Here is a 23,371-nt window from a genome sequence, read left to right as displayed (position 1 = left end):
AGCCAAGCAAGTTGTTAAGTATGTCGGGGGAAAACAGGTAGTTGCAGCAACCTACAACTCCAAGCAAATGACAAAGAACAAGAACACCACACTGAAGCTGCCCAGCAACACTAGATGGGATGGCGTTGTCATAATGTACAACAGCCTTCTGGAGGGTAAGGCGTTGCTGCAAGAAATGGCAATATCCTAGTCTGGGGATATGGAAACCACCATACTGCTGGATGATGTGTTTAGGGAGAGAGTGGTTAGCAGCCTTAAACTACTCTCACCAGTAGCTTCTGCAATTGCTCAGATTGAAGGAGATAACGCTGTCTTGTCAGCTGTTCTCAGGCTTTTTGCTGATTTAAAAGAACAAATCAGCATTGCCCTACCCACATTCCTGCTGCTCAAAGCAGACGAGAAGGCAATTGTTCAATTCATACAGACGCGTCAAGAATTTTGTGTCAAGCCGATTCATGCTGCAGCATACATGCTGGACCCAAAGCATGTTGGGAGACCAATACTTTCTGGAGAACAGATCAACAGCGCTTACAGTGTGATTTCTACCCTCTCACGCCACCTCAATCTGGACGTGGGCAAAGTTCTGGGAAGTCTGGCAAAGTTTTCTACATGCAAGGTCTTTGGAATGGGGACGGGATATGGGAATCATGCAAGTATATCAGTGCACGTACCTGGTGGAAGGAACTTTGTGCATCTGAGGCCCTGTCACCCATTGCATCGGTGATACTCCAAATCCCACCTTCATCAGCGGCCTCTGAACGAAACTGGTCACTTTTTGGGAATACGCCTACAAAGGTGCACAACAGGCTGACTAACAAGAGAGTGGAGAAACAGGTGGCTATCCGGGCAAACCTACAACTTATTGAGCCAGATACAGAAGTGTCCACCACACAGCTAGACTGACACGGAGGAGGAAATGGACACGTCAGAGCCAGAGTCCGAGAATCAGGAGGAGTAATGATGAGTAGAAGACTCGTGAGTAGAAGACTCAAAGGGACAAAATAAGGACAAATTACAGGCTAAATAAGCTGATGGTCTTTTTTTATTTTAGATGGGTCTTTTTTGTGGGGGTCCAATAAAGTTCAAAATTATAACATAAATAAAGTTTTGAAAGCCTGTTTTTATTTGTATGGAACAGTATCTCTGTTTTGATGACAAAGATAATGGCCCAGAAATTCGGGTCAGAGGCTTCCCACGGGTGCAAGCCTCCGACCTGCACTTACCTAGCACGTCGGCCGCTGTGCTGTGGGCCCGCTCCAACTGCCGGCGCGCAGTGCTTGCGTATCCCAGGGGCGCAGTTAGTTCGACGCGTCCCCTGGGATCACATGGGCCACGGAGAGCCAATGGTAGCAGGGAATCTGTATTCATAGATTTGACAGGAATACAATTCAGCCCCAAAACATAACCAAAACTTCAAATAAATTTTAAAAAAATCACATTTTTAAAATAACTATAAATTACATAAAATAACTTTTAAACAATAATTTAAATTTTTGAAAAAATTAATTACAGTTTCTAATGGGGCTAAAAATAAACTTACCTTTCTTTAAAGTATTTAAAGATAATAAACCTGTGGAAAAAATGTTTTAATTTTACTTAATTCACCACTTACCTTGTTAAAAGCAGGCCTTGCGACTGCTTTTTATAAACGTAGCTGCTGGAGACTTGCCCTCCCGGAAAAACCTGGAAAAAAAACCCAGAAGTTCCAGGCGCATGCGTTCGACCTGTGAACCCCTTCCTTTAAGGGAACGGAAGTTCCGGTTTCCTGCGCATGCGCAGTGCATGCACGAAACCGGCACTTTCGTTGGGCCTACGCGTGAGTACCCAGCGCGTACTCACCCGTGGGGACCCAAATTTCAGGGTTTTTGACTTTTACCCTTATCGTAGCCATCAGTGTGCAAAAAAACTCAAAATTCCTGAAAATTCCCCATGGAAAGTTTTCTCTTTTAAAAATTCCTGGAATTTTGCAACCCTAGGCCTGAAATAAAAAAAAAAATAATGGCTCGGATTTTGCAGTAGTAATGATGGCGAACGCTGACAGTTTTTTAGCTGACAACTGTCCGCGTTCACCGTTATTACCCTTCTGAAACTGACAGCAACTTCAGGATTTAGCGCATGTGCAGATAAACGCGGACATCCAGAAGTTGCGGTCAGTCATTCCTTGCTCCGCCACTGGTTGTGCTGTGGAACTCCCCAGAGTTGGCAATCAATTAGAATCACAGTGCCTGACGAAAACTTCCCTTTTTACGCTGTTATATCGCTGTTAAACTCCCTCCACCCCCCCAAAAAAAAGTTGAGCCTTGTTGAAAGAGGTGTAACTGGGTTTTTAACGGTGTATTAACTGTTGAACAATCATTCTGGCCCTGAAAAACTAATTTTTTTATTTGTGGAATGTCAAATTTATCCATTAACATGATTAAGAATTACATATTTATTAAAATAATTTTTTTTTAAAGTTTGTTTGATATTTCAGCTTCTACCTTAATCCTATGTGTATGTCCCAATCTTAGTTCGCGCTCTGTAAGATTTATAAAATGTAAATTAGAATCTGTGCATTTTACTTCCTGGTTTGCTGTCTGTGAGAATTCTTCAATATGATTGGCTGCTCAGCCTGCTTGATGACGTTGTTGGACACTGGAGATTCGCTTGATTTAGCGCCAGATTCACGCAAAGGTCAGGAGAGCTGAAGTCGACACCACAGAGATCGTTAGATCTTTGTGGGCAGTTTTCTTTGAGGTCAGCGACGAGCGCCTTCGCTTCGCCACTGATCGCAAATTCCAGGCCAGTGTTTTTAATTGATTTCCTCTAACTGATCGGTGAATTCAGAATCCATTCCAAGTGTGCACAACATGTGCATTTTGTTTTAGAATAATATCTTGTAAACTGACCTTGCATCCGCTTCAACCAATTATGAACTTTAACCAGAAGAAATGGAAAAAAGAAATACAACTAATTTTTGGCAAAATGAGCTGGTTGGTGGGAAGGGAAAAGCTGCAGCAGAAATCGACAATTAGCAATGGGGGACAAACACATGAGAGTTTCCAAACCAACTTTGTTTTCAGCTCATTGAAAGTGGAACATATTTGTCCAAGGCTGTTGCCAAACAATTTATTTAATCATTCTTCTTGAGTAGATGGTGAGATGCATAAAATTTGTTTTCCCACAAATGAAGAAGCTACTTCTGTTTTGAGTTAGACTTTTTGCAATAAAATAAAGGAAATTGATGATGTATGGTGATAGATTTTGCATGACTAATAATTTCTGTTTAGGTATCCAACTCAGCCAATGTTCAAGTTGAAAATGTTATTCTAAATCAAGTGTGATAACTTAAATTTCAAAAATGTGGAGTAGTTTTTGATTCTCCCGAGAGAATTTCCTTTTGATTCACTTGATAGAATTTTCAGTGTAGAAGGAAATTATTTGGCCCATTTTCTTTCTCTTCCATATGAATATATGAATATGTTGTAAAGGAAAAACAAGCTGGTCCATCTAGCTTGTTCCGTACATTGCTGAGAATTTTCTTAACAGATTGGGGGAAAAAACCCAGAGCTGGAATTAAAAAGTTTCTGAAAAACACTTCATGCTGAAATTGACACAGTTAAATGAGACTGGCGGAAACTGATGGGCGGATTTGAATTGCTCTGAAACCCTCACTGATCAAATCCTTCAGCAAAGGACTGCATCAGAGACAGATAATCAGTTTAGCGAAGAAACTGGTTCATTGGGACAGAGTCTGATGGACGGGAGGGACACAATACTGTACCTTTACTTGGATAGCTTTGTAACCTTTAATACACTCCGAATCCTCTGGATGGTGCTTGGCGATAATATTGGTTTTAACGTCTTAACGCTAATAGTGGACAAATTGAGTTTTCATGAATGCACCTGCTTTCAGCAGTGGGGACTGTACTCTCTCAACTTTTAATCGTTTTGAATACTTCCATTAAATCCCATCTTAATCTTTTCTGTTCCAATGAATACAGTGCTAGTTTTTATTAAGTCTCTCATCAAACTTTGTCCTATCATCTCTGATACCATCCTGATGAATTCACGTTGTACTTTTCCATGGTTTAATATTCTTTCTTTAAGTGCCCAAAATCACATGCAGTACTCCAACTAGTGCCTTGAGTAGAGTCATAGAGACATAACGGCACAGAAGGAGGCCATTCACCCCATCGAGTCCGTGCTGGCTCTGTGGAGCGATCCAGTCAGTCCTATTCCCCCACTCTACCCCCGTAGCCCTGCAAGTTTATTTTTCTCAAGTGCCTATCCAGTCTCCCCTTGAAAACATTGAGTGTCTCCGCTTCCATCACTTCCGTCGGCAGAGTGTTCAGGTCCTCGCCACTCGCTGCATAAAATACATTTCCCTCGCGTCCCCCCTGTATCTCTTGCCCAAAACCTTAAATCTGTGTCCCCTAGTCCTTGTACCATCAACTAGTGGGAACAACCTTTCCCCGTCTAGCTTATCCAAACCCGTCATAATCTTGTACACCTCAATCAAATCACCCCTCGACCTCCTTTGCTCTAATGAGAACAAATCCAGATCCTCCAACCTGTCCTTGTAGCTAAGATCCCCCATCCCCGGAACCAATCTGGTAAATTTCCTCTGCATCCTCTCAAGGGCCTTCACATCCTTCCTAAAGTGTATGACCAGAACTGGCTGCAATACTCCAGTTGTGGCTTAACCAATGCTTTATAAAGGATCAGCATAACTTCTCTACTTTTGTACTCAATACCTCTTTATGAAGCCCAAGATCCCATATTCTTTGCTAACCACTCTCTCAATATGTCCTGCCACCTCAGGGACCTATGCACATTAACTCCCAGGTCCTTCTGTCCCTGCACACTCTTTAAAACTGTGCCATTAAGTGTCTATTACCTCTCCCTGTTTCTTCTGCTAAAATGCATCACCTCACACTGCTCTGTATTAAATTCCATCTGCCCATTCTGCGAGCCTTTCTATGTCCTGCTGCAGTCGATTGGCATCATCCTGACTGTTTGCCACACCCCCAAGTTTGGTGTCATCGGCAATTTTAGAAATTCTACTCAGTATTCCAATATCCAGGTCATATATATCACAAAAAGCAGTGGCCCCAGCACTGACTCTTGGGGAACACAACTCGCTGTTTTCTGTCCTTAAGCCAATTCCTTATCCAAGCTGCCACTGACCCACCTATTCCATGAGCCTCAGTTTTGTTAACCAGCCTTCTCTGTGGTACTTTGTCAAATGCTTTCCTAAAATCCATGTAGACAACATCCACTGCATTCCCTTCATCAATCCTCTGTTACTTCGTCAAAAAATTCAATTAGATTAGTCAAACACGATCTGCCTTTCACAAATCCGTGTTGGCTCTCAATTAGCTTAAGCCCCTCCAAGTGCCCATTAATTTTTTTCTTGATTATTGTTTCTAAAACTTTAGCCACCACTGATGTTCAACTGACCGGCCTGTTGTTACTAGGATTGTCCTTGCACCCTTTCTTGAACAATGGTGTCACATTTGCCACTTTCCAATCCTCAGGCACCTCCCCCGCATCTAGGGAAGATTAGGAAATTATGGCAAGCCCTTCCGCTATCTCCTCCCCCAATTCCCTTGGCAACCTGGGATGGAAGCCATCTGGACCAGGCGACTTATCCACTCTAAGCATACCCAGCCTTTCTGGTACATCCTGTCTATCAATTTTCACCCCTTCCATTGCTTCTACCTTTCCCACTTCTACCGATATTTTGTCAGCATCCACCTCCTTAGTAAACACCGATGCAAAGTACTCAATGAGTATTCTAGCCTTGCCCTGCTTCTCTAAGCATATATCACCACCTTTGCCCCTAATAGGCCCCACCCCGGCTCTTACTACCCGCTTACTGTTTACATGCTGGTAGAAGATTTTTGGGTTATGTTAACAGCCATTCTACTCTCATTCTCTCTTTGTCAATCTTATTTTCATCTTCACTTCCCCCCTGAACTTATTGTATTTGGTCTGGTTCTCCCTTGAAGAATTCACCTGACATGCATCATACACCCTCTTTTTTGTTTCATCATTTTCTCTATCTCCCTCATCATCCAAGGAACCCTTGCTTTGGTTCCCTTACCTGTACTTGGGACATCTCCTCCTTAAAGATCACCCATTGTTCCGTTACAGTTTTTCCTGTCCGTCCTTGGTTCCATTTTATCTTGACTAGATCCTTTCGCATCCCATTGAAGTTAGCCCAGTTCCACTCTAGATTGTTCCTTGCTCCTCTCCATTGCTGATCTAAATCTTATGATACGATGATCACTCGTACCCAAGTGTTCTCTCACAGACACTTGGTTGACCTGACCCACCTCATTCCCCAGCACCTGATCCAGCAATGCCTCCTTCCTAGTTGGGCCAAGAACATACTGGTTAAGGAAATTTTCCTGAACACATTTCAGAAATTCCTCCCCCTCTCTCTTTACCCTAGCATTATCCCAATTGATATTTGGGTCATTAAAGTCCCCCAATATCACCAATCTATAGCTGTTCATTATTTCTGCGATTTCTCTGCAGATTTGCTCCTCTACCTCCCTCTCACTGTTTGGAGGCCTATACAATCATCTTCTTAGGCAGTCCTACGGAACCGAGGATGACTTGCTTCCACATTAAAAATGAGTTCTCGGGTGACTGATGAGTCCAATGCGGGACCTACTGTCTCTTGTCACAGGTGGGGCAGGCTGTGGTTGAAGGGGCGGCTGGGTGGGGTGCTTGGGTTGACGTGCGCTGCTTGCGCCTGGCTTGCGCCTGCTTCCGGCGAAGAAACTCGGTATCAGGGATTGGGCCAGGGATTCCTAGGTGTCGGTGGGGATGTTGCACTTTATCAAAGAGGCTTTGAGGGTGTCCTTGAAGTGTTTCCTCGCCCCACCTGGGGCTCTCTTGCCGTGTTGGAGCTCCGAGTAGAGCGCTTGTTTTGGGAGTCTCGTATCGGGCATGCGGATGATGCCCAATATCCCCAATAGCGTGATCATACCGTTTTTGCTCCTCAACACTAACCAAATGGATTCTGTCCTTGTCCCCTCAAGAACATCCTCCCTTTCCAATGCTACAATGCCTTAATCAGCACTGCCACCCCACCTCCCTTTTTTCCTTCCCTATCTTTTCTGAACACCATGCACCCTTGATTATAAGGTGCCCAGTCCTCACCGCTTTTAAGCCACGTTTCTGTTATTGCTACAATATCATTGCCATACGGCTAATTGTGCTTGTAGCTCACCAACCTTATTCACCACACTTTGTGCATTTACGTACATGCATTCCAAACCCACTTTTGAATTTTTCGTCATCTTTCTTAGTCTGCCCCTCTCTAATATGGTACTATTTCTGCCTCTAATACCACTTTCTTCTCTAGTACTATAAGAACATAAGAAATAGGAGCAGGAGTAGGCCAATCGGCCCCTCGAGCCTGCTCCGCCATTCAATAAGATCATGGCTGATCTGATCTTAACCTCAAATCTACTTTCACTCTCCATCCCACCCGAACCCATGTGATCTCCCGGGAGAGGCGAAAAACCAGATTAAAAAAAACCAATGGCCAATTTGGGAGAAAAAGTCTGGGAAATTCCTCTCCGACCCATCTAGGCGATCGAAACTCGTCCAGGAGATCACTCTGTCCCTGTATTTCCTGCAGTACTTACCTTCTGTAAGAGGTGATCTCCACCCCAGCCAGGAACAGGCCCAATTTACTCTTGAAGGACTCCTAGCTGGCAGCCTGTTCCCGAGGTCTCCACTAATCCCTGTGAATAGAACCATCTCCTGAAATCTAACACAGAATTAGAACACAAGAAGTAGGAGCAGGACCAGGCTACATGGCCCCTGGGCCCGCTCCGCCACCCACAGGGCCATGACCGATCTGAACCTAGACTCATGTCCGATTTCCTGCCCGCTCCCCGTAACCCCTAATTCCCTTTTACTTCTAGGAAACTGTCTGTTTCTGTTTTAAATTTATTTAATGATGTAGCTTTCACAGCTCTCTGGGGCAGCAAATTCCACAGACCTACCACCCTCTGAGTGAAGAAGTTTCTCCTCATCTCAGTTTTGAAAGAGCAGCCCCTTATTCTAAGATTATGCCCCCTAGTTCTAGTTTCACCCATCGTTGGGAACATCCTCACCGCATCCACCCGATCAAGCCCCTTCACAATCTTATGTTTCAATAAGATCGCCTCTCATTCTTCTGAACGCCAATGAGTAGAGTCCCAATCTACTCAACCTCTCCTCATATGTCAACCTCCTCATCCCCGGGATTAACCGAGTGAACCTTCTTTGTACTGCCTCGAGAGCAAGTATGTCTTTTCTTAAGTATGGACACCAAAACTGTATGTAGTATTCCAGGTGTGATCTCACCAATACCTTGTACAACTGCAGCAATACCTCCCTGTTTTTATATTCCATCCCCCTAGCAATAAAAGCCAACATTCCATTGGCCTTCTTGATCACCTGCTGCACCTGCATACTAACTTTTTGTGTTTCGTGCACCAGGACCCCCAGATCCCTTTGTACTGCAGTACTTTCCAGTTTCTTGCCATTAAGATAATAACTTGCTCTATGATTTTTCCTGCCAAAGTGCATAACCTCACACTTTCCAGTATTATATTCCATCTGCCAAATCTCTGCCCACTTACTTAGCCTGTCTATGTCCCATTGCAGGTTTTTTATGTCCTCTTCACTCACTACTTTCCCTCCCATCTTTGTATCATCTGCAAACTTTGATATGTTACACATGGTCCCTTCTTCCCAATCCAACACACTCACTCACCTTATTCCTCCTCTCCAAATCTATATGCTGGTGCCCATCCCCCTACCAAGCTAGTTTAAACCCTCCCCAACAGTGCTAGCAAACCTCCCCGCGAGAATATTGGTCCCGGCTCCGTTGAGGTGTAACCCGTCCAGCTTGTACAGGTCCCACCTTCCCCAGAAACGGTCCCAATGCCTCAGGAATCTAAAGCCCTCCCTCCTGCACCATCACTCCAGCCACGTATTCATCTGTTCTATCCTCCTATTCCTGTACTCACTAGCACGTGGCACCGGGAGTAATCCGGAGATTACTACCTTTGAGGTCCTGCTTTTTAATCTCTTTCCTAGCTCCCTATAGTCTGCCTGCAGGACCTCGTCCCTGTTTCTGCCTATGTCGTTGGTACCGATATGGACAATGACCTCTGGCTGTTCACCCTCCCCCCTCAGAGTGTCCTGCAGCCACTCAGTGACATCCTTGACCCTGTAGTGCTTTATCACCTCTGCTTTTATACGCAATACCCCTAACTACAAAATCCAGAATCATAATTTGATTGCCTTGTTGTATATACCCTATCTTTCTTGTTTTTAAAATCCTGCATACCAGAATTTTACCATTTCTGTTACATGTGTGAGGAACTTGCCCATTCTTCTCATCTGTAAATGTCCTTTTTCGTTTCCTCATAATTTGTCATGCCCTCTAATTGTTTTCAGTAGTTTTTGATGACATTTCACTTGTGCTAATGTTCAGATAATTGATGTGTATTTGGAGAATGAGAAGTTCCAATGTCGATCCATGGGCATGCTGCTAGCTACATTTTGCCACCCAGTTTACTCCTGCAATCTGCTTTCTCCCCTTTAGCTAACCCTGTATCATTGCTCTTTAACGCCTTGGGCCTTACTCTTTGCAGTAAGCAAGTCTGTTATGCAACGTTTTTATCGGTTAATTTCTGAAAATTCAAACGTAGCACATCATCTGCATTTATTTTGTTTATACATTCAATAGTTTTCCTCAAATAATTCACTGAAATTAGTCAGGTTCGACTTGCACCTTATAAACATGTGTTGACTGTTCTTCACCAGCTCAAATCTTTCTAATTGTTCCTAATGTTGGGATATGATGGGTGTGATTCTCCAGGCACTTGTAGCTCCACCGCACCCTGGCTGAGATTGACAAATTCAGTTCAGCGCAGTCCATGATTTTTCCTTGCCACACCACAATAGCCTTTTTTGTTAAATTATGCAGGTAATTTGATTTTACATTACGGATTTCCAGAAATAAACCCATGGGTATTTTTACAGAAAGCAAAATACTGCAGATGCTTGAAATCTGAATCAAAAGCAGAACGCTGGAGAACACTCAGCAGGTCAGGCAGCACCCGCGGAGAGAACAAAAGTTAAGTCAACGTTTTGTACGTTGAACCCTTCCTCCGAACTAAAAAAACTTACAGATGATCAACATATGAAGAGGGGAGGGAGTGGGAGAAGAAAAAAACGCAACACCTATACACGGGGAAAGAAATAAAATTAACTAAATTGTTTAGGTGGAGAACAGGATATGATTAAATAGTAGAAGTGACATGTAAGAAAGAAAAGTAAGTATAATGAGAGAAATCAAATAAATAAAAGACATTTACAAGAGTGAAAATGTGAGAATAGCTAACGGGGGATAGGGAAGTAGAATGGGAAGCATTAAACATTGGCAGAGTGGAGCAGGGTCTGGTGGCCCAGGAGTCTGGTGGAAGGAAAAAAGCAGGCCAAATGTAAGGGTGAAGACCACCTCGTCAGCAGGATTTCGACGGGTTTCTCACCCCAAGCACCAACTTGCTCCCCTCCCCCATCCCCGGAAATGCCGACATACACACCCTACATTTCCAGCATCTACTGCCAGGGAGAGCTTATCCAACCTGAAAGATTGTTGCACTGTTTCTCATACACGGCACAGTGTTTCAATAATTTTTTCAGTTGCCCACATTTGATAATCCTTTGTGAAGTTATGGTACGGTGGCAAATATTTGACCAAATTGGAATGGACATTCACTTGGAAAAGTTTAATTAAAAATGGCACTCAAAAATTTCTCTTGACTTGCAGACTGTAAGGGTGAACCAACAGTGGGGTTCATTGTTTTAAAATGTGGGTTTAAGAAACAGCATCTTCTGTTATCATCTGCATCCAACTTATGTAATTATGCTGTTGGGACTGAGATGAGGAGAAATTTCTTCACGCAGTGGGTTGTGAATCTTTGGAATTCTCTACCCCAGAGGGCTGTGAATGCTCAGTCAATTAATCTATTCAAGAGAGATCGATAGATTTTTGGGCACTAAGGGAATCAAGGGATATGAGGATAGGTCGGGAAAGTGGAGTTGATGTAGAACTTCAGCCATGATCTTATTGAATGGCGGAGCAGGCTCGATAGGACGTATGGCCTACTCCTCCTATTTCTTATGTTAGAGTTATTGGGTGGGTGCCACCTGTTGGTGCTAGAACAACTATTTTAATTTTGTGGAATAATGATTTTGGTGTCTATTTTAAAACTACACATTGTTACTTTTATGTGTAGTTACTCTTGTAGTACTCTAGGGGGCATTCTTTGACAACGAATCCTATTGATGCACAGAATAAAGGTTAACCCATCAGCCAGTTGAGTCTAATCTATAAAATTTCTGAAGGAAAATAAGGGAATATAAGAGCACGAAGATTTGTTTTGCTGATGTAATAGCACATAAATAGGGGTCAAGGTTTATGACATGGAAGGAAATATCAACACTTACATTAGAAAAAGGAAGCTGATATAGATCCCAAGTTGTATCTTTTTATTTAAAGGTTTTTGGGTGTATAATTGGTTAATTTAGTCTGGCAATACTGCCAGGATTACAGTATAGAGTAAATTAAGGTCTCTGTAGTTCAGAACAGCTGTTAGTTGTGGTGAGCCAAATGTACTAAAGTTGAATTTGACTGATTGTTCACTCTGCCCAGTTTTGACTGTCTGTTGTGGTGAGATGATATTTCAAAAAATGTTTTCACTCTGTTTTTGTGAAACATTGATTCAATTAGACAGGTTCATGGAAATTTGGCTGCCATTTTGTCACAGTGAGGATCCTTCCAAGAGCACCATTCTTTCATCAACACCAGGCTTTCCCGGAAGCTCAGGCCACTGTATAATTCCAGAACACATTGGTGGGGAGAAATAATGGAATCCTGTTTATTTCTTTTGGTAGATGATGAATGTTTGACTTGGCTAAGTGCAAGTTGCTACTTGCCTTTCTGTGCAATAACATTTTAAAAGTTAATTTAAAACTACTTTTTTGGGGTGGAGAGGCGTGTTGTTTTGTATTTGGAAACTCTTTCATTATGTGAGGAATTGTGAGTTTGAGCCCATATCCTGCTGTTCTGTAATCTTGATTGGCAACATTTTGTAACTCCTGTTATTGTCTTTTCTTAACCTGTTACTTTTTAAAATTCTTCTCCACCTACTCTGGGTCCTTCATCTATGTACTGTTTCTAAGTTAAGAAGGCAGACTGGTGACCTACTTTTGCTTTGATTTCAAATATAAATCAACTTTTTACATGTGCTTGTATGCCTTCCCCCTCCCAACCCCACATCTGTAAAGTCCGCGCCTCAATAATACACGGACTTCGGGAGAACAGTTTAACAGGTATTTTACTGAACAGAGGGCAACGTCAGACTGAAATACAGAAGCCTGCTAGGGCCTTTTATACAGGGGTGGTCACCGACGGTACTGCAGTATAAAATCAGTTCTTCCCTTAAAGGTACATACACAACAACATCCTTCTGTGTCCCCCCCCTGGAAAATAAACTCTCCCCAAGTCAACAATCTGCTCAGTCACACCCTCACCTCCACCTTTGATGCCCTTGTCCTAATTAAAACCATTACTCTCTCTCATCCTGTTATGGCTCTCATCTCCGCTCCCTTAAGTCCAAGGGACGGAGACTTGAACGTTTATGGTGGACAACTGGTTTAGCCATTCATTGGCAAATCGGGCTGGACCACATAAATCACTGGTCCTGCTCTCCTCTGCCAAAACTGCTGACTATTCCAGGATCATCCTGGAATGCAAAGATAATCCCCAGCTTCTCTTGTCCACTGCACACCATCTTCTTAAACCCCTCTTCCTCCATGCCCCCTCCACCCTCACCTTCAACAAGTGTGAGGTGCTCATGGACTTCTTTGTCACTATAGTTGAGACCATCCTTTCAGCTGCCTCTGCCGCTTCGCTCCCTTCCCCTAGCCCACCGAGCCAAACTTCCCCTCAGGTTCCCCCCACCCTAGCACTGAACTCGCATCTTTCTCTAGTTTCTCTCCTATCTCCCCTCATGCCCTCTCCGAGATCATCTTGTCAATGAGACCCACCTGCTCCCTCAACGGTATTCCCACCAAACTGCTGACTACCCAACATCCCTTCCTGGCCCCCATGTTAGCTGATATTGTTAACGGTTTCCTCTCATCAGGTACTGTCCCCCTCGCCATCAAATCTGCCTTCATTGCCCCCCCCCCCCCCCTCAAAAAAAAACACACTTGACCCCTCTGTCCTTAATAACTGCCGCCCCATCTCCAACCTCCCTTTCCTCTCCAAAGCCCTTGAACGTGTTGCTGCCTCCCAAATCCGTGCCCACCTTTCCCGCAGCGCCATGTTTAAAATCCTCCAATCAGGTTTCCGCCCCGTCACAGCACTGTAACGGCCCTTAAAGTTACATGACATCCTATGTGACCATGGTAAACTATCCCACCTCATCCTTCTCTAGCTGTCTGTAGCTTTTGACATGGTTGACCACACCATCCTCCTCCAATGCCTCTCCTCCGTTGTCCAGCTGGGTGGGACTGCCATTGCCTGGTTCCATTCCTATCTATCCAGTCGTAGACGGAGAATCACTTGCAATGACTTCTCTTCCCGCTTCCGCACTGTTACCTCTGGCGTCCCCCAAGGATCTATCCTTGGCCCCCTCCTATTTCTCACCTAAATGCTGCCTCTCGGCGACATCATCCGAAAACACGACGTCGGGTTTCACATGTATGCTGACGACACCCAGCTCTACCTCACCACCGCCTCTCGATCCTTCCACTGTCTCTGATTTGTTATGGTGCTTGTCTGATATCCAGTACTGGATGAGCAGAAATTTCCTCCAACCTCCAACTAAATATTGTGAAGAACAAAGCCATTGATTTGGATCCCACCGCAATTTCCATTTCCTAGCCGCCAACTCCATCCCTCTCCCTGGCCACTGCACCATCTCTCTCCCTGGCCACTCTCTGAGGCTGAACCAGACTGTTTGCAACCGTGGCATCCTAGGAGTGTTACCTAGCCACATAAGGAAATGTTAGGACAGGTGACCAAAAGCTTGGTCAAAGAGGTAGGTTTTAAGGAGCGTCTTAAAAGAGGAGAGACCCTGAGATGACAACCATATATCCGTCCCTTCACCAAGGCCGCCTACTTTCACCTCTAACATCGCCCATCTACGTCTCTGCCTCATTTGCTGCTGATATCTTCATCCATGCGAATGTTATCGCTAGACTCGACTATTCCAGTGCTCTCCTGGCGGCCTCCCATCTTCCACCCTCCGTAGAGTTGAGCTCATCCAAAATTCTGCTGGCTGTATCCTAACTGGCCCCAAGACCCATTCACCCACCCTGCCTGTGCTCACTGACGTACATTAACTCCTGATCCAGCAACGCCTTCATTTTAAAATTCGAATCCTTGTTTTTAAATCCCTCTATGGCCTCACCCCTCTCTTTCTCTGTAACCTCCTCCAGCCCGTCAACCCTCTGAGATCTCTCTGCTCCAATTCTGGCCTCTTGCACATACCCGAATTTAATCGCCCCACCATTGGTGGCCATGCCTTCAGCTACCTAGGCTGTCAGCTCTGGAATTCCCCCCCCCCCCCCCCCCCAAACCTCTCCGCCTTTTAAGATGTTCCTTAAAACCTACTTCTTTGACCAGGCTTTTGATCACCTGGCCTAATATCTCCTGTAGCTCGGTGTCAAATTTTGTTTGATAGCGCTCCTATGAAGCGTCTTGGGATGTTTTACTATGTTAAAGGTGCTATATAAATGCAAGTTGTTGTAACCATCATTTCATCAAAATTTATTCCGAGGAAATGAAATGGCTGCAGTTTTGTAGCTGTTACTTAAACTGTTCTTTTGGGCTGCAGAAATAATCTGGAATACACAATAATGTCATCAACTCTAGGCACTGAAAAGTGTTCTCAATCTCATGTGGACTCGTCCGGTCAATATTTGTAAGATATCACCTGCTTTACTTTAAATTCACTTTGTAAGATGAGCAGTTTTTCTTCTTTGCTTCTTTCCTATTCTGTTATCTTTAAGGACTTTTTCCCAGCAATAACAATGTGAATTTATATAGTGCCTTCAATGTGCTTCACAGAGGCACAGTAAAACAAAAAATGGACGCCGGGCCCAACAGGCGATATTGGTCAAAGAGGTGGGCTTTAAGTGGGGGAGGGCCTTAAAAAGGAAAGGGAGATGGAGGGGTTTAGGGAAGGAACTACAGAATGTGGGGTCAGTCTTGATCATTTCCAATGGTGGGGCTAAGGGAAGGCAGGTTGCACAAAAGGTCAAAGTCAGAGGATTAGAGTTTTCTTGGGGGTGGGGGGAGTGGGGCTGGGGCGGGAGGGGAGCTGGAAGTAGGCATTCTTTGTGATAGAGAGGATATGGGATTGGAAGATGAGTTCAGGGTCGAATAGGCCGGGAAGGCTGTGAACAGCCTAGTTCAACTTGAGACCGGGGCCTGGGAGGTGCTTGGAATCAGTGGCAATGGTAGAGTTTGTGGCAGAGATGATGGCGGTGGCAGGTGACAAAGAATTTGCTACCTGACCCCTGCCGATCCTGCTATTAACTAACCCACATCACTGTATGAAAGTGACTGAACCTCACAAATTTTTGCTATTTTGCGAATAACTTGATTTTTCTGGAGCATCATGCCAGAGAGCAAGATTTTACTTTGTGGGTGTCATGGCAAATCTGTGTGTTACTTCTTCACAGCATAGTGTGTTGGAATACCAATGAGCTGTGTGTCCATGCTGTCTTTTTACCTTTGCAATAACAGTTTTGAACAGTGTAATGTTCCAAGTAGAAAATACTTCCAATTTGGCATTAAATTTATATAGTACAACTTTTTTTCAAGCATTTCATACTCTTTTAGAAACATGGATAGAAACATAGAAGATAGGAGCAGGAGTAGGCCATTCGGCCCCTTGAGCCTGTTCTGCCATTTAATGAGATCATGGCTGATCATCCAAATTCAGTACCCTGTCCCTGCTTTCTCCCCATATCCCTTGATCCCTTTAGCCTTAAGAAATCTATCTAACTCCTTCTTGAATATATTTAATGGATTGGCCTCAACTGCCTTGTGTGGTAGAGAATTCCACAGGTTCACCACTCTCTGGGTGAAGAAATTCCTCTTCATCTCAGTCCTAAATGGCCTACCCCTTATCTTTAGACTGTGACCCCTGGTTCTGGACTCCCCCGCCACCGGGAACATCCTTCCTGCATTTAGTATTTCTATCTATAAAATGCCTGAGTGAAACGTTTTCCTCCTTGTAGATTTGCATTTCAGAGTTCACAGTGCACTACATAATGCCTACCTCCATTAGACTGAACAAAAATCTGGTTGATCTGAAGAGTATGCATTTGTGTATATATAAAATTAACTCCATATGCCTCTTCCAGGCAGAATGTAATGGCCCGGATATTCTGATCCCTACGGGTGGGTATGTGCTGTGTACCCACCCATAGGGACATTGGAAATGCCGGTTTCAGGCATGCACAGCGCATGCGCTGAAAACCGGCATTTCTGATCTGTCCAGAATGGTCTTGACAGATCCTCCGGCTGCCCTGGAGAAGGGCCTCTGTGGGCAGATAGTTCCCATTTTTGGAGACCCTCCGCCCGCAGAAAATCCTTACAATTCTTACACCTGGTAAAAGCAGGCGTAAGGCCTGCTTTTATCAGGATAAGAGTTGAAAAAAAGTTTTAAAAAAAATGTTTTCACTGATTTATCATTTAAAAACACTTTTTAAAAAAAAAAAAAAAAAAAAATTTTTTTTTAAAAAGTACGTTTATTTTTAGCCCCGTAAAAAACTTCAATTTTTTTCAAAAAATTAAATTTTAGTTTAAAATAGTTAATTTATTGTCATTTCAAGCCATTTTAAAAATGTGATTAAAAAAAATGTATTTAAAGTTTTACTATGTTTTTGGGGTGATCTCCATTCATATGTTTGACAGGTCTTCTTGTCAAATGTATGAAGGGAGATTCCCTTCTGTGATTGGCTCCCCATGGCCCACGTGATCCCAGGGACGCTGCGAACGACATGCGTCTCTGGGATACGTGGGCCCTGCGCACTTGGAGTTTGGAGAGGCCCAGGAGCGGAAGCGTGTGCGTCCCGGCAGCCCTCAGGTAAGGGCGTAGATTTTTCCAGATCGCTGCAATCGGAAAATACGGGCCAGCATATTGGATCTAAATATGTTTTTATTTTATTGCATGATATATTCAGGAATTTTGCTCCGAAAAGACCAGTGTAATTCTGGAAAACCAATACCTTTATCCATGTAACAAACAAAAATGAATGTTGATGAATATGGGCAACTCTACCGTAAGAGTGGCAGCTCTGCCGCTAATCCCATTGGGCCACAATTTGCTGTAGCAGGGCATCTAATAGTGTCTGCTGTTGGTTAGACTTGCCCTTGCATATTTAGGTTTTTAAAATTTTTGCATGGCAAGTTGCTGAAAATGTGAGCTGATAACTGTGCAGTGAGGGAAACGGGGCACCTGGGACCTGAGTGAACAGGACATCCAACTGTATATCTCCTTAACCAAGGACTGAGGAGGAAGTGTAACTTAGAGTGAATGAATTCAATGTCAAATCAGATACAAAAAGAGAGAGAGGGAAAGAAAGACTGGATTGAGAGAGTGAGAATAGAGTCGGAAAGGAAAGTTTAAAAAAAAAATTAAAATTTTACATTAAAATATTTTCAACTAAAACCTGAAGGAATGAAACTCCACACTTGTAACAGTTAATTTTCAGTGCCAGAGAGGTTGACTGGCAGTAATGAACACTTATCACGTCGTTAAAAGGGTACTTGGATTTGAAATGACTTGACTTAACTTTCTGTGGCGAGTTTAGTTCATATCTACCGTGCAAGTACAGCAACTTCATGCCATTCAATGCATTGCAATGGTGAAGCAGACAGTGAGATGCTGTTTTCGCAAAACTAACGTTGGAGCGACACATCTGGGACAGCAACTTTTGGATTTCCATGTTTAGCCTCACATCTGCTCTGCGCCTGAAGTTGCTGCAGCATTTGCGCATAAATAACTGAGAATCATTAGCCTCGCCGTTATTTTGACAGCAAATTATGGGTCATTGTGTTTTCTTTATCAGTAACCCTGGATAGTTTACTTCATTATGAATTATATCCATTGTGTTGTGATTTGTTATTTTGGATTTAAAAGTTAATTGTAAATTTACAACAGAGGAGGAGGTCATCCTGTCTGTGCCTAAATAAATTTTACATTTGAAACTGAAACATAGACTTTCCTGATTCAGTTGGTAAGGGCACAGACCAAAGTTCCCAGATTCATTTCTCGATCTATGCTGTTAGCTGATGTGATCCAGGTGATAGCCGAGGTGCTACACTTGGCCTCGGCATCCCTACCGTAAGGATAACATACCCAGGGTACTTGCATTTCATCACTTTCCAGTCATCCCTGCTGTGCGTGGCTGTTGGGTGCAGATAGCGGATAGCATTAGGTACAGCTGGTGTGCCTCCCATGATTGAATAGCCAACCAATACTCACTATCTACGCCCCCACTCAAAAAATTGTCACTTGGCTGAGGTACTCAAGAGCAAGAGGAGTCAATGAATCAGGAGAAGAGGGGGGGGATGAGGAGAAAAATGGTGAACTGGTTACAATCTTATACTGGTAGTGACAGACCAGTAACATCTCCTGTATGTGTTTGTCTACATAACTGTACACTTCAAAAGTAATTTTTAATTTGTGCTTGAAAATTCCTAGGTCTTTCTAGTGTGGCAGAAATAGAGACAGGAATACAGCACATTTTAGCAGATATGATGTCTAAAGACAGAGACACTTTGGACTGTATCCGGAAATTGTAAGTATTAATTTAAAACTGCCCTTTCGTAAGTGGAGGGTGCACACACTCGGTGAGGAAGACCTAGTTATTAACAAACAACAAAAGTTATTCATGAGTGGAATATGGTGAGGTGTACTGGCATAATTTGCTGACTTTTAAATAATAAGATACAGCTGCATCAGCTATTCTGTTCATTGTCATGAACACAGAAGTCTGGCTTAAGAATGTTTATGCCTTTTGGTTCTGCTTTGGTTGCAGTCTTATACTGGCAGTGACAGTCCAGTAATATCTCCTGTACGTGTTTGTCTACATAACCATACACTTCAAATGTAATTTGTTTGAATAACAAGAAGATATTTTGTCCTGAGACGGCACTGTGTAAGTGCAGGTGTTATTATTTCTCTGATGCTGTAAGGTTTTGGCTCTGGCATAGAATAGCCATCCTCATCCATTCTACTGGTCTGAATGACTTTCACAATCAGGTCTCTGAGGTCAGAGTAACTCCATGTTAACACAATAGATGCTAGTTGTTTGGAACCTGGGTAATCTGATATCTAAACCATGCAGATCTGCAGAATGCCAAGATACTGTTTGCGATTGACCAGCCTGTCTGCCTCACTGATTGAACCTGGAAGGGTCTATTTATCCCTTGGGCTGAGATTCTTCACACCCAGCAAGCCAATTTCCTAATGGGTACAGTACCATGGTTCTACATCATCAACAACAACAACTTGCATTTATATAGTGCATTTAACGTAGCAAAGCACTTCACAGGAGTGTTTTCAAACAAAATTTGACACTGAGCCACATGAGATATTAGCAGTGGGATGCTTAGCAATGATCATCTCTGGTGAGCAATACAGTTTTAGCTGAAATTGAAAATTTAGGCTTGAAGCTCCTTTCTGGCATATTTCAGTTTATTTCGGCACTTGCATTGACTCCAGTTCTTAATCTAAAAGAACTATGGTTTAATATTTATCACAACGTTGGCTCATTGGAGCCATTTGATGTAGTGAACTGAGACTAGGAAAAGCCATTTGGACGGTTTTAGCGCTTCCATCCAAAAAAGGTAAACCTATAATCCCTCCATCTTGCCATTTAATGGGCTCCTGAATGACTAATTGTTTTCACTTCCACTACTCTTCCTGGAAGCCCATTCCAAATGTTGATTACTGTGTGTGTGAAGAAAACTTTCCAGACTTCACTCTTAAATTTGCACGTCACCAATGTGAACCAATGCCCTTGTCCTACTGTCTTGGATACCATTTGTGTACTTCTAAATGGTCCTACCCTCAGCCATTTCCTTTCAAGGATGAACAGCCCCAGTTTCTCTCATCTCATAGCTCAGTCTTTTGATGATGGGGAATAAGCCTTCTGGTTCTTCGGAACTGCCCCAAGGCTTGATTTTTGTGCATTAGTGACCAAAATTGGACGTTGTAATCAAGATGGCTGATTTAGTGCCTAATATTTGATTACATTTCCAAGTTTATGAAATCTTTACACAATGAAACAAGCTACACTGGTGTTGCAATTCATCTTGATGCTGCTTTTAAAGTTGGACATTTAACTAAATAAAATCATATACAGGAAACTTTGGTTTATCCGGAGGTTGTATGTCCAGAAACCTCGATCTAACGGCAGAAATCAGCAGCCGTTTTGGTTAGGTTTTTTCTCTTCTCCTAGCATTTTTTTAACAGTCAGGCTCTGGAAAGCGTCTCTGTAGCTTAGCAACAGCTTCAGAGACGCTTCCAAGGTACGGGCCAAGTGTTTACAAGCTGTTGCTAAGCAACAGTGTTTGTTGTCAGATACGGAGATGAAAACCTCCGTATCCTTCAACATTAGCGCTGGTCTATCCGGAAGTTTTGATAGATTGGCAGCAGCTCGGTCCCGTCGGTGCCGGATATCGCGAAGTTTCCTGTACTGAAAAAAAAAAAATGTGCAGTTCAGAGCTAAATATTTTGGGTTATTTATACGTCAGCTTTGTAAAAGATTGTAAACTTGAGGCCATGGTTGTAAACTGAGAAAATCATGCAATTTATGCAGTAGTTCTTTCCTGAGTCTAGCTTGAATGTAAGGAATTAGCTGTTACTGAATGCAATATACTGTATGTTGAAGCTGGGAAAAAAAGTAGGGGACAGAGGAACACCTGATTGTCACTGAAGCAAAGCCAAAAAAAGGCTGGACTTGAGGACTCCAGTTAATGCAAGTGGCAAGAGAAATTGAAATAGGCCAGAACGAAGCTTCAAACCTGAATGTTCAATTTTGGAAACCCATTTTAAACCCCCTCCCATGCATATCATTTTTGTCATTAGTGCAGGTTAATCGGGCTGGACTACTTTTGCACATTTACATTCTTATATATTCTTATAAATGCTCTGTTTAATTAGGAAGCTGTACCATTTGTTTGGTGTGAAATGTAAAAGTGTGGGAGGAGAAGATTTTGTTTTTCTTTGACTGCACCATTTCCTGAATACGAGGGCAAGCAGACAGTCTGCTCCCAGATTTCTGCCAACGCTGCCATCCCACTCCAGGGACTTGAGCATGTAAAAATCTAGGCTGACACTTCAGTGCAGTGCTGAGGGAGTGCTGCACTGTCGGAGGTGCCATCTTTCGGATGGGACGTTAAACCGATGTCCCGTCTGTTCTCTCAAATGAACGGAAAAGATCCAATGGCACTATTTCGAAGAAGCGCAGGGGAGTTATCCCCGGTGCCCTGGCCAATATTTATCCCTCAATCAACATAACAAAAAAGTTTATCTGGTCATTATCACATTGCTGTTTGTGGGAGCTTGCTGTGTGCAAATTGGCTGCCGCGTTTCCTACATTACAACAGTGACTACACTCCAAAAGTACTTCATTGGCTGTAAAGCGCTTTGAGATGTACGGTGGTCGTGAATGGCGCTATATAAATGGAAGTCTTTTTATTTTAAAGTGAGCATTCTCCCGACAAATTTTATTCCATTTTTTAAAATCAGTTTATTTTTTCATGAGTAACTTTTATTCTATTCCCAAAAAAACCTCTTTACTGAACCATTAGCAACAGAAATTACATGAACCGATACAACACTTAGCATATTTTCCAACAGAAAGCCCAAGGGTGTACTGGCTCTTTTCAAGGGAAAAAGTCTACTCTAATAAAAGGAGTTAAGGGAGATGATCGAAGAGCATTATTAACATATACTTGAGTTGACACACACTGTCTTCCCATCGGATATCGGGAGGAAGCTACACTTAATTGACACTTTTTTAAATGGGCATATTGCTTAAAACTCTCTGAATTTCTGCCCCCCGCCCCCCCCCCCCCCCCCCCCAAATCACCCAAGTTCTCTTTCTGCTTGTGGTCTCTTTGCTCCATGCCCCTCCTGAGGCTGTTACAGCAAGGGCTCCACCAGTCCAGCTCTTGACGGTGACCTGGTAATCATCAATGTTCCTTTGATTTTCCAGAGGAGATGCCTGGCCTTGCCCTTTCACAACAGTGTTATTTTCTCTCACCTGGTGCTCTGCTGTTATTGATGCACTGGACAAAAGTGCTCAAGGAATAACCCCCCCGCACCCCTGACTATTTTAGTTTATGTAAAATATTTTTCACGGATTTGCAGTTTGCTGCATGCCGTTTAGCTGGGTCCCAAACCTAGTTAGAAGCAGGATCTTCCAATCACGCAGATATGGCCTGTTTCTGTATTGTAGCTTTTATGTATAAGCAGATTTTTCCTGACTAGGTCTCCTACATGGAGGGAATGTGTTCTGCACATTAGGCAAGCTAAAACTCTTTGCGGAACACCACCGTTCGGTCTGTAAGGAGGACCCCGAGCTCCCGGTGGCCTGTCACTTTAATTCACCGCCCCATTCCCACTCAGACCTCACTGTCCTCGGCCTCTTGCATTGTTCCACGGAAGCTCAGCGTAAGCTCGAGGAACAGCACCTCCTCTTTCGATTAGGCACTCAACATAGAGTTCAACAATTTCAGATCATAACCTCAGCCCTTATCACATATATATATATATTTTTCTCTTTTTTTAATCCACACTTTCGTCTGGGCTTTTCTCTTCCCTCCCACATGGCAGCTGTCCTTCATTCTGCCAGGGCCATTCACACTTCATCCAGAGCCATCCTTTGTTCCTTGAATGTCTCTTAATGTCTCAATGTTTTGGGTACTGAGTTTGGATGATCAGCCATGATCTCATTGAATGGCAGAGCAGGCTCGAGGGGCCGAATGGCCTACTCCTGCTCCTATCTTCTATGTTTCTAATGTCTCTTAATCTCTCCTGCTTTCTATCCTGTCGCTGACCTTCCCTTTTGTTCTTTCATCCCCTTCCCCTTTTCCCAGCCCCTACTTGCTTTAAAATCTATTCCCTTTCCTGTTTTTTTTTCCAGTTCTGACGAAGGGTCTTCGACCTGAAACGTTAACTGTTTCTCTCTCCACGGATGTTGCCTGGCCTGCTGAGTTTTTCCAGTGTTTTCTGTTGTTAAGCTGAAACTCTACTTGTGTGAATTTCTCAGT

General features: G+C 43.3%; 1 protein-coding gene across 1 annotated transcript in view; it reads left to right on the top strand.

Annotated features, from left to right (window-relative positions):
• srbd1 (S1 RNA binding domain 1) overlaps positions 1-23,371 on the top strand; it is a 400,732-nt gene that overhangs the window by 26,620 nt on the left and 350,741 nt on the right. The window contains exon 9 of the mRNA XM_085980499.1: positions 18,792-18,888. Coding sequence (XP_085836625.1) covers positions 18,792-18,888 — 97 coding nt within the window. The remainder of the gene's footprint in view (positions 1-18,791; positions 18,889-23,371) is intronic.

This window comes from Somniosus microcephalus, chromosome 3, assembly GCF_052327205.1.
Source record: "Somniosus microcephalus isolate GS21.2 chromosome 3, FLI_Smic_1.0, whole genome shotgun sequence".
NCBI lineage: Eukaryota > Metazoa > Chordata > Chondrichthyes > Squaliformes > Somniosidae > Somniosus > Somniosus microcephalus.
The sequence above is the reverse complement of the archived record's forward strand: the minus strand, read 5'-3'. Positions and strand labels throughout refer to the sequence as shown.